Source organism: Nothobranchius furzeri, chromosome 7 (assembly GCF_043380555.1).
Source record: "Nothobranchius furzeri strain GRZ-AD chromosome 7, NfurGRZ-RIMD1, whole genome shotgun sequence".
NCBI classification, from domain to species: Eukaryota; Metazoa; Chordata; class Actinopteri; order Cyprinodontiformes; family Nothobranchiidae; genus Nothobranchius; species Nothobranchius furzeri.
The window spans coordinates 28,726,751-28,738,880 of record NC_091747.1 but is presented as its reverse complement, the minus strand read 5'-3'; the positions used below and the strand labels follow the sequence as shown (position 1 = coordinate 28,738,880).

The 12,130-nt window shown below is 40.4% G+C and overlaps 1 protein-coding gene across 4 annotated transcripts in view; it reads left to right on the top strand.

Moving 5' to 3' along the window:
- The window catches only part of slc12a7b (solute carrier family 12 member 7b), a 192,529-nt gene that overhangs the window by 52,909 nt on the left and 127,490 nt on the right, over positions 1-12,130 (top strand). Inside the window, exon 1 of one of the 4 annotated variants that reach the window (XM_054751260.2) lies at positions 295-1,664. The exons of the other annotated variants lie outside the window; for them this stretch is intronic. Within the exon in view, the coding sequence (XP_054607235.2) occupies positions 1,634-1,664 (31 nt within the window). The 5' untranslated portion in view covers positions 295-1,633. Of the gene's footprint in view, positions 1-294; positions 1,665-12,130 lie in introns of those variants that run through there. 4 annotated transcript variants of the gene reach the window in all.

Below are 12,130 nucleotides of genomic sequence, written 5' to 3'. Positions count from 1 at the left end.
AAAAATGAATGCAGGTCAATGAGGTTAAAAGCTATTTTCTAATCTGCTTTGCCTTACGCCCCAGATCACACATATGTTGCTCTTCAATTTAAATGAAAAGTAATGACATGTTTCAACCATACCAGTCACATACTTTGAGATTTGTCAGCCTGTAAAAATTTGTAATTATGACTACAAATCAGACATCACCACATAATCTCCTCTTCCCTAGCGTCCTGGACATATTTTCTTACAAAGCCTAAAATCCCAATTCCCCTCATTCAAAAATAAGCATGTTCCTGGCATCAAATGTGTCTTAAAAATTCAAGGACTTCATATGTGAAATCCATGGCACACAACAAGCATAATTAGAAAATAGCGATTTTAGCCACTTTGACTTACATTCAGTTTTTGTTCTTCCGGGGACCCGTGGTCCAGAAGTAAATGGGCATGACTGAGTCTCCATGGTCCGGAAGTAAATGGGCATGACTGAGTCTCCCAATTAAGATTTTTTTCAACAAATGTTAGAGGTCACAACCAGACTCGCTGTTAAATAGATACAAATCTGCAGAACTCAAAAGACATTGCCTTATATGGTTTAAAAATGTCCGAGACAGTCCCAGTTTGTTAGGTGTAGCTAAAAATGTTTTGCAAACACTGCTATATAACTTATTCTTATTACTTTTTTTAATTGGTGAAAATAATTTATGGCTCCAGTAGGGAAAGGACATTTTTCTGAAGGACATGTAGCCAGTGGCCAGAAGACAGCAACAGGAAGTGTGTGCTAACTTTAAAGCCATATCTTCCTCAATGCCAGAGCCTTGACATTGCTTCTGGTTTTATAAAAAGTTCAGGATTAGTTTAATCTGGTTAAGTGATTAGTGCCCACTTCACATGCTCTCGGATGAACAGATTAAAGAGCAGGACGGCGGAGTGCTATGCTGACCACAGTAAAGACCGAAGCACAGCTTTATTTGCCTTTGTCTGTGCTGTTTATGATGCATTAGCCTCACTGTTATCATGTAACAATGGATGACTCACAACTTGATCATATGAAATGGATAATTTTATCTGAAATATTTCTAACAAAATCAGTATGAATATTCATAATATAAACAAGCGCCCTTGCGAAGTTTAAGTGCAACTATATGCACTTTAGTATATAGTGGATGCTAGACTAACTGCATCTTCATTTGGAGCTTAGGGATGTTGGGAAATATTTCCTTTGTTTATTTTTTTCCTGCTCTTTCTCTTGGTGTCTGTGTGTATGATAGCTTGTGCATCCTAAATTGTGGCTGTGATCAAGAACTTATTGAGCTTGTGGAAGCGGAGATATTGTTCCTCTGTGCTCTCATACGCATGCCTGGATTTGCAGGTCTGTTGGTGGGAGGGAGAGTGCCTTGTGATGCATGGCTGATGTCGCTGACTTTGTCGTCACAGCCTCTTTTTTACACACATGCACAAACACACGAGCATGAGCACAGACTGTCACAGAAATAGCTTATCCTCACATTATCTCCCAGCACAGCCAGCGTTCTTGACTGCATTACAGTAACAGTGTCTCAATTATTTGGACTTCTATTGCTGGAGCTCCTCAGAGACCCTTAATAGGACCCTCTCCCCTTTACCCCCCTATTTGTCCGGGCTCCTCAGAATGGAGCACAGGGGAGGTTCTCGTCGGAAGGGTGAGTTTTTACTATCTAAACTAAGACATGAGTAACATTTGACAGTAACACAAAACTTTAGGTAATTTATTTTAGTGATAGTGGGAGCAAATTGTCAAGAATGCATTGCTTATTTCATCAATATCCTATTGCTTTTTTAAATGTATGTACATATTCTTTTCTTTCTGTACCTCATTTATATTACATTTAGCTTACTACCATGTTCTCTGATAACTATGATTGTTTGTTGAAGACAAATCCATTTTTAAAGCAAACTTTAAGGTACTAATAAGAAAATGTTTGGATATTGAAAATTAAATACATAAATTGTTACTCTCTTTATTGGGATGCTGTAAAACAATTGTTTAGGTTTGAATAAACAAACTATCAATGCTGGACAGCACTTTTCCTGTGTCACTACTAAGACTTTGAGTAATTTTTGTCGTTAGTATTTCTTTCTATCGGCTAGTAAATATTTTTTTTGCCTCAAAATGTCCACTTTTTTTCCCCCACACAATGCACTCTTGATACACTGAGCTACGGTCTAACATCGGCAGCATTAGGCAGCTTACTGCTTCCTCACAGTGTGCAGCTTAGTGGTTATAAATAGTAAGCATGTTCATTTATTATGACAGTGACCAGTGAGGCTGAACCCATCTCTTTGCACATCCTTTAATGTACCTGCTGGTACATTTGTACCAGATGTTAAGTTAAGTACTGATGTAGTCCATCTCAGCTTCCAGAAAGCATTTACACACAGGCACACCATCAGAAAGACAAAACAGGGAGAGAGGCGGAAAGCTATACCTTATATTTTTGTTTGTAATTAATACTTTTACCCTTTTTCCCTGAGGTATTTCAGCAGATCATTTTATGACATTCAGCTTGCTGCCTCACAAAGTAGAAAACTTAGTAATTATCTGAACTTTATGTTAATTTGACTTGTGCTACTCTTTAATGCATGTAAATATATTTAAAACTAAAATAATAAATGTAAGTAACAATTGTATTTGAATATTTAAATGAGCAAAATCACACATTTTGATGACGTAGGCTTGAACTGAAATTGTTTTAAAATGAGTTTTGACATTTTCACTTGCAGCTCATTGGCCGTGTCACACATTAGGGTTTTTTTGTGTAGCAATAGCACATGTCTAATGATTGCCCGATCTGCTACATTGCATGGACTATCTGCCTGCCACCTGCAAAAGTGGATCATAGAGCCATTAGAATGCACACACGCACACAGAGGTGCACCTGCATTTGTTCATCAGCAGTTACACAAGCGTTTTAAACCCTCTTTCTTTTGTCTCTTTTCAGACTTGGTGCAGCACTTTACTCCAGCCTTGTGTTTCAGTTTTGATAATGCTCCCGTGAAGTTATTGCTACATTACACAGATAGTTACAAATAGCTGAAAAGTTTAGGCACATTAGTAAAAGTGACATTTGAACAAATGCTAAAATACTAAAAACAAATTTGTCTGTCTTTCTCTATTTGTCCATCCATCAACTTTTTCAGTTGTTTATCCAATACTGGGTTACTGAACAACAGCTTAGGCAGACACCTTTTCCATCATATTGAGGGACTCTGAGTTATTCGGAAGCAAGTTAAGAGATCTTTTCAGTGTTTCCCAAGTTGGTTGTACACAGGGGTGGAAATTAGTTGGCACAACGCACACGCCACAGTGGCGGGTCTGAAATTTGAAGATAAAGCAGTGTTGTTTAAACAACTGACCTGATGGAGGCAGCAACATGCCTGTGTTTACGCTTGTCTGCCATTCTCATTAAAAAAAACTGAACAGCAACGTAGCTTTACATTCCTGCTGTTCAGCAGGTGGCAGAAAACAAAAATGATTCTCAAGAGGAGTCAAAGGATGAACCGAACGTTAAACTTTGGTTTTACTGAGAAATGTAAGAGAACTGACAATGACAAGTCACACGAGTGACAGTCTAAATAAAAGCAGCACTGGATCTGTGTTAAAAGCAGAGCACGTCGGGCACGAGCTTGTAATGAGCACGCGCCTTTTGGGCATTGCGGAGCAGTGGGGAAAACACAGAGCAGGGGTCTCCTTCATTTACAACTGAAAGCCGTTTTACCACCTCTCTTCTATTTTGTAACAAGCCACAGAATAAACTTGACCCTAAATTGAAAGGAGTTTATGTTCCAATGTGATGATGTTTTTGCTCCTTTCAAATTTATAAGAGCTGGTCAAAAAATGAAAAAAAAAAAAAGAATCAAATATAATGTTCCTTACAAGATAATTACACTTTATTTAGGATTATACAGAGCTATATTACTTTATCCCCTATTAGTGCAAAGTGAGTTATGTAAGCTGCTCACTTAGAGATGAAGTGTTAAAGTTCATCTTATAAAAAAGCTTCAAGTTGTTAGTAATGTGTTAAAAATCGCAACAAGGTACGTAAAAGGTACCAGTATTTTCCTGTACAATACTACTATAGTATCACTATATGTTATAACATATAGTGTTATAACATGCTAGCTTACTCAATCTTAAGCCACACAGTGTTCAGTAATTTTGCTGTTGCAGTTAAAGTTCTGACAGTTCATGTGAAAATCAAATGACATCATCTAATCTGTTTTTTTTTTGTACTTAATTGTAAATTTAAGGTCTTAAAAATATCTGGATTTTTGTCTGGATGTCTTAAATTTTATTAGGGCAAGTCTTAATTTTTAATCCCAGGAAGCATTTGCCATTAGGGCTGCAACGATTTGTCGACGTCGACAAATACCGACAATAGAAATAGTCGACAATGAATTTCATTGTCGACGTTGTCACCAGACGTGGGTTTTTTTCACGACCGAGTGAGGCATCTCACTTCATTACAATCTCTGCAGAGAGTTGTACATATGCAATAGCTTCTCTGCTGAGCGTCAACTAACAGAAATGGCAGCATCCAACATAGCAGCTACGCATACCAAAACATCAAAAGTTTGGGAGCATTCCAGCATGGATTCGGCGAATAAAAAGATTACCTGTAGGGTTGGGCATCGAGCACCGATTGGAACCAGTTCCAACTGTTAATTTTTCCCGGAATCGTTCAAAGTTTTTTATTTTGAATCCTAGTTTCGATTCCTAGAATGCAGACGGAAGAGGGATCCGCGGCCGATCTCCGTGAAAAATAAATGTGATCTGCAAATTATGATCAATGCTTTTCAGAGCTGATCACACCAGCTGTCTGTGTGCAGCACCGAGTCCCCCCTCCCCCCACCCGGCGCGCAGCGGCCAAATATAAACAAACTCGTCTGCCGAACTTTTGCTCCGTAATGTAAACTTTAACTCCTGCAGCGTAGAGGAAACTTGTTAAAATACGTCAACATGGTGGATTTAATAGAAGCTTTAAAGAACAAACTGGACGGTGTGAGGTGAGTTTGTCACTGCAGAAATAAAAACACATGGAGCGTCAGCAGTCAGACGCAGCCGCTCACCAACACTCGTGTGTGTGTGTGTGTGTGTGTGTGTGTGTGTGTGTGTGTGTGTGTGTGTGTGTGAGAGAGAGAGAGCGAACGTAAGCATCAGAAGGCTGAACAATATCCTGTATAATAAAGTTATCATGCTAGAGAACCTTCTCTGTGGTGGACCACACCAGCTTCTGCCACAATAAATAATAATAATAATAATAAATTCCTTTGTAAATTCTCCTTGATTCGGAAAAGGGCCTTCTCCGGGTCAGGGATGAGGTTCTGCCCCCAGTGGAGGAGTTTAAGTATCTCGGGGTCTTGTTCACGAGTGAGGGAAAACTGGGGCGTGAGATCGATAGGTGGATTGGTGCTGCATCTGCAGTGATGCGGGTGTTGTACCGGTCTGTCGTGGTGAAGAGTGAGCTGAGTCAGAAGGTGACGCTCTCGATTTACCGGTCGATCTACGTTCCTACCCTCACCTATGGTCATGAGTTTTGGATAGTGACCGAAAGAACGAGATTGTGGATACAAGCAGCCGAAATGAGTTTTCTCTGAAGAGAGGCTGGGCTCTCCCTTAGAGATAGGGTGAGAAGCTCGGTCATTCGGGAGGGGCTCGGAGTAGACCCGCTGCTCCTCCTCATCGAGAGGAGCCAATTGAGGTGGCTCGGGCATCTGGTCAGGATGCCTCCTGGACGCCTCCCTGGTGAGGTTTTCCGAGCATGTCCAACCGGGAGGAGACCTAAAGGTAGACCCAGGACACAGTGGAGGGACTATATCTCTCACCTGGCCAGGGAACACCTGGGGTTTCCCCCCAGAGGAGCTGGCCCAAGTGGCTGGGGAGAGGGAAGTCTGGGCCTCTCGCCTTAGGCCACTGCCCCCGCTACCCGTCTCCGGATAAGCGGATGAAAATGGATGGATGGAATAATAATAAATCACACACAAAGCTGTGAACATTTAAATTTCCTTTCTGAACTATTTCTATTGAGAGTTTTAATGTTTAAAATCTGTTAGATTGTTACTGACAGCAGCTACATTTAAGTTTCACTTTCTGTTCCGACTGAATGGCTGCTGCAGCATGGAGGTGTAGTTCTCAGTCATCCTGGACATGATCATCCTGAGAGTTTTAGCTGAACACAGCTGGATCTTTCTGGATATGTCGGAGACGTTTAGCCTCTCATCCCAGAGGCTGCTTCCAGACTTTGATTGTGGTCAGAAACAAACACACTGATTGTGCTGCAAGTCTTTTTCTTTTTTTCTCCAAAACATATTTTTGTCTAAATGAAGGTGATGTTATTGTTCACAGAATTAAAATTCATGTTGAAGTTAAGATTATTTCATAAAGTAGGACCTGTGGTTAGCTGGCTCATGTAAAACATGTCATGTCTTGAAAGAATCGGAATCGGGAATCGATTGGAACCGGAATCGAAACAAGGAATTGGAATTGGAATCGTTCAAAATCAAACGATGCCCAACCCTAACTACCTGCATTATTTGCAATGCAGTCCTTGCGTATCACAGCAGCACCTCGGTGATGCATGAACACTTAAAGAGAAAGCACGTCAGACATTTGGATGAAACAGTCTGACTCACCTCGGTAAGATTTAAATAACACGAAAGCCAATACGTTTTGTTTTGGATGTACATTGTACATTTTTTTAAATGTATTTTCGCTTTAAAAAAAGAGAGATTTAATGTTATGCCTTACTGTGCCTAACTAAAGTATTTTATTTTTATTTATGTATTTATGTCTATACTGACTGAGCACTGTGCCTAATTGGTGTTAGACAGGGCATTTTTATTTACTTTTAGTATGAATTGGCCTATCATCAGCAAAGTTCAATAAAATATGCATTTTCCATTGAAGTACCCATCTTTCTTGTGTTTATTATCATTTTTCACATAATTAAAGCAATCCCATGCTATCCGATTAGTCGACTAATCGTTTCAATAGTCGGTGACTAGTCGACTATTAGAATAGTCGTTAGTTTCAGCCCTATTCGCCATGTAGAATATTAAAACTCAGTTGGCTAGTGTCCGCCTTTTTCTAAAGGTCTGTGTTGGTAAGTTGTGAATACATTACAAGTCTTGCGATATCTGCAGGCTATAAATGTTCAGTTCATGCAGAGCATCATTGTTTGTAGCTTGTTTGCTGCTAGCTAAAATCTGATGAGTTAAGTCAACTGCTTGTCACCAAAAAAACGGGAAAGTGTGTGTTCAAGAACATTCGATACAAAGCTCTTTGTAAATGTTTATTTGTTTGGCAGACGCTTTTATCCAAAGCGACGTACAATTGTGAATCAATAGGGCATGCTGTGATTTGTGGGGGGGACCGTAGTACCCAGAAAATACCCACACATGCATGGGGAGAAAATGCAACTCCATGCAGAAAGGCCACAGCCGGGTTTCAAATCTGCAACCATCTTACTGTGAAGCAACAGTGCTAACAACTGTGCCACCATGTAGCCCTTTGCAAGAGAACCATCCAGTTAGGGATCTTGGGTGAAAGGCAGTTGAGTGTCACTCGCTCAGATTTTGTCTGAAGAACGTTAAAGTGAGCATGCCTATTGTGGTGTGTGTGAATGGGTTTATGTACGACGTTCTCTCCTCGTTTGAGCTCCAGATTTCCATGAAGCTAAAGCGTAAGCCAAAACATTCCCTTAACCCTTCTACTGGGGTTGAGTCGGCGCCGACACAAAATGGCTTCCTTACTTTGAACTACCGTAACTCTTCAACCATTTGCGCAATCATTGTTTTTTCAATGGATTCTGATAGCTGAGATGCTGCGCTTTCCTGTGGTATACATAATGTTAAGGCAGTGTTACGCAACTTCCTGCCTGAGAATCAGGGACAAGGAGGAATTGTTTTGGATGTGTATTTTCAATTTCTATCTCTTCTATTGATGTAAATAATTATTTTTTAGTTAATATCTCACTTTATGTTTGTAATTTTAGAACACATTTTGTCATATTTGACATTGCTTTGCCATTTTTTGTACTTGTTTTATCACCCAAAATAATTTTTTTTAATGCTGCATTTTTCACGGAGGCTTTTTATCATTTTATAAGTTAGATTTGTTTTTGTAAATGATGGAAGAAATCAGGAAAACTTCTAGAACAAGGAAACTTCCCTCAAGATTTGTTGATGAGCCGTAAGGTGTGCAATACATTGCCGAAAAAAATCGCTAACAACGTCTGACTGAATGTATTGCAATATATTGTGATACATTATATTGTCTTCCCCTTATTGTGACATATATTGTATTGCCAAAATTTCACCAATACATATCCCTAGTAGTGGGGCAGAATGTGTTATTCTACATACAATTTGTCCTGCAACACCAAATCTGTTTTTTTACCCCTTTTTTGTGTGTATTATGACTAAAATTTTGTTCAGTAAATCTGTCATATCAAGGGACCAGTGGAAAGGGGCCAATGAACCAGAATAGGAAACATTCCACCCTGTTTTTCCTCCATTTGATATTCTTCAATGTTTATACTGCTGAGAGTGATAGAATTATTTTTGTTTTTGTATCTTCTGAGACGCCACAGTTCCTTGGAGTTATTGCAAGAAACACAACTGCAATTAATCAGGAGAGAACACACATCCCCAGGATTAAAATGATGTAGTCAAAAGTAAATGACAGTTTGAGTAATGTGAACAGAGGCCAACATCTGTTAAGTGGGTCAGTCTCTTATCACTGCTGCTACTGTATATGAAACTAGACCATGTCCCAGAGGACCTTTAGCTACAGCACACTCAAACACAATGTTGACATTTTCACAGACTGCATGTAAGAAAGCCGTACAGGCATCGAACAGATATAGTTTGTGAACATCTTGAGTTGCTGTCCCTGGATTTATTTGTTTTTATCTAAGTACTTTTTTAAAGCATATAATCTGCTTCAACAGCTGTGGTAATTGCAATGTTTGACTTTGGCAGTAACAGCTGGCACTTTTGCCCTGTTTGGAGTATTGATGTACAAGTGCAACTGGAGGTTGCTGGAGGCTTTAATGACGAGATCGGAAAAAGATTGTTGCTACACATGAACTACTTGAGATGTTATTAGCACAATGGTGCATACGATTGTGGCTTCTATGTAGGACTGATTTGTGATGGGTCATGCAAGCACAAAAGTACTGAATTAACTTCGTCCAGATACCTGTCTAAGTGATATTTGCAAATTCTTCTATTTTTGAGATAACAGAAGGATATACAATTTTGTTAAAGAGCAAGTCACCCCCAAATCAAAATTTTTGTGGACAAACTGTATAAACGAGTGTCTAGTACTGCTGTAGACATGTGCGATCACTATTTGGGAATTTGAGTGCATCTTATTTAAAATATAAATATTTTGTCTAAAACCTTCAGTGTGGCACCCTCTTCAGGTTGAATTAGAATTAGCCATTGCTGTCAGTTAAGCTGGTATTATTTGCATTAACCTAGGGCTGGGCAATATATCTATTTTTAAAATATCGATATAATTTTAAAACAAGATACAAGATGATTTTATATCTTTAAATCGATATAACTGATCAAACTGCTATGCTGGTGACATGTTGCTCAGTCTCTAAACGGCTATTACATGTATTCTCACAAGTTTACTCAATCTGAGAGCCTCTGGGTAAATGTGTTGCTCCAAACTTTGCATTTGGCATCCTGGTTTTTAATTATTTGGGGACAACAGAGTTCTGTTTTTCCATCCTGCTTGTGCGGAGAGACGAGCCAAACCCCTCCCTCCCCTGTGTAATCAGGAAACAGCTATGGGTAGCCGGAGTGGCCAGATTACCTCAAACATATTGTAAGGGTTTGAGTAGTAAACTATAGGGTTAACGTTTTATTTTGAAGGCGAGCTCAACAGGGAGAAATATTGTTCTGGTTCCATTTTTTTCTGCTCTGGTTTGCTATGCTAGTAAATACTCTGTTACGAGCGATTCTGCTGAAAGAGTTAAGAGTTTGTAAGGCGTGGGTTATGGTGACAGTAGCCTGAAAATAATACTCATAAAAGAGCAACCAGAGACTCTTGAGTCACTACAGTATAATCGCTGATATGAGTCAGTACTGTTAGACTCCAGACATGTTTGCCCACGTTCTGCTGCTGGAGGGCTCTAGTTTTGTTGTGCCGTTCATGTCAGCGGACACAGTAGGGTCAGGGAGGGAGGCAGGGCATGACGCTTAGCCTGGCAGGTGGCCAAGCACAACCTGGTGGGCCGCCAATTAAAACATGGAGCATCACCAGTCAAACACAACACTTCTGTATGAGCAGGACACTCATAGCTGCGCAAATAAGGGACTCAAGACATGGGAGGCGACAAATGACCGCGATCATTTGTCACCATGAACAGTAAGTTCATGTGACATCATCATTTTGCAAGGCGATTTGAGACGCCTTGCAAAAATCAAGCATATGCTGTCGAGAGCCCACCTGGAGCGGGTACTGCATGCCTTTGTAATTTCTAGGCTTGACTACTGCAACTCTCTCTATGCAGGGTTGTGTCAGTCATCACTGCGTTGCCTACAGGTTGTGCAGAACAGCGCAGCCAGGTTCCTGACTGGGACCAGGAAACGGGGCCACATCAGTCCGGTTCTGGCCTCCCTGCACTGGCTTCCGATTTGCTATCGCTCACAATTCAAAATCCTCGTCTTTGTTTATCATTTCTTCCAGGGTGGTGGTCCCCCCTATCTAGCCACACTCCTGAACAGACACTCCCCATCACGCGCTCTGCACTCCTCTGACCAAGGCCTGCTCGTTGTCCCTCGTTCTAGGTGTCGTACTCGCGGGGACCGGTCTTTCTCAGTCCTAGCACCGTCACTCTGGAACCAGTTGCCACCCTCAGTTAGGCTGTCCCCTTCTCTGCCAGTCTTTAAGAGTCACCTAAAAACACACCTCCTCCGCTTGGCGTTTCCAGAACATGTTTGATTTTGGCCCTCTTTTATGTTGAATTTATTTCACAACTTTCATTGGTTCACTCAATCCATCCATTCAATCCAATTGTGTTTCACACATTTGTCCTGTACCAGAATGTTTCATCTATCTTGTAATTTGTATTTCGTAATTTGTATTTTGTAATTTGAATTGCTTTTATTGTTGATTTATTCAATATATTTACCTACAATTGTACCATGTTCAGCGCTTTGGGCTTCCTGACAGGGTTGCGGAAGGCGCTTTATAAATAAAGCTTTGATTGATTGATTGATTGATTGATCAGCGAAATTCGTCGCTGTCGCTTTTATTACCTGACACACGGGAGGCGGCCAGCGGCAAAGCTACGCGCCTACGCTTTCTGTTCCATGGTGAAATCGAAACTTCTGTTGTTTTGTTTGGCTGTGTCAGGTTGGAGGGAATTAAGGTTATTTAAGTGGTTCAGAGTTAAAAATAAGTGGTAGACATGATGTTTCACAAGGTGCTGCTAGAGTTGTGTGAAATCTTACTTCTGATTTTACTATGTAAAACATAATAATAATCAACTTCTCCTTCATGTTTGCTCGCAGATGTACAGAGCATCCTGTCCGCTCATTGGTCAGTGAATGAAACCTCCATTGATTGGTCCTCGTCCGAGCAACAGCGATGAAAATTTGAAATTATTTCAACTTTCTGGGATTGTTTCGCTGAATCACCTGTGCACGACATGTGCACGAGCGCAAAATTTCACACGCACATTTTTCGCGTTTCGCTTAGTAGGAGGGAGACCCGCGATTATCGCTTTGCTGCGCATGTCTCATTGATAATGAATGGACAGTCGCCTCCCGTGTGTCGAGCCCTTAACCTGTGAAATAATTAAAGACATCATGCTAAATCAGCAGCCTGTGATGACACCTGGTTCTGCTCACTGTAGGAGCCGCTTCAGGTATTAAACAAATATATGTTATATGTATGTTTATATATGTTTATGTGCTTAGCAGACGCTTTTACCCAAAGCGACTTACAATTTTATTTTATTTATTTATTTATTTATTTATTTTTACCTATAGGGCATGTTGTGATCTGTGGGGGAAACCGGAGTACCCGGAGAAAACCCACGCATGCATGGGGAGAACACGCAAATCCACGCAGAAAGGTCGCAGCCGA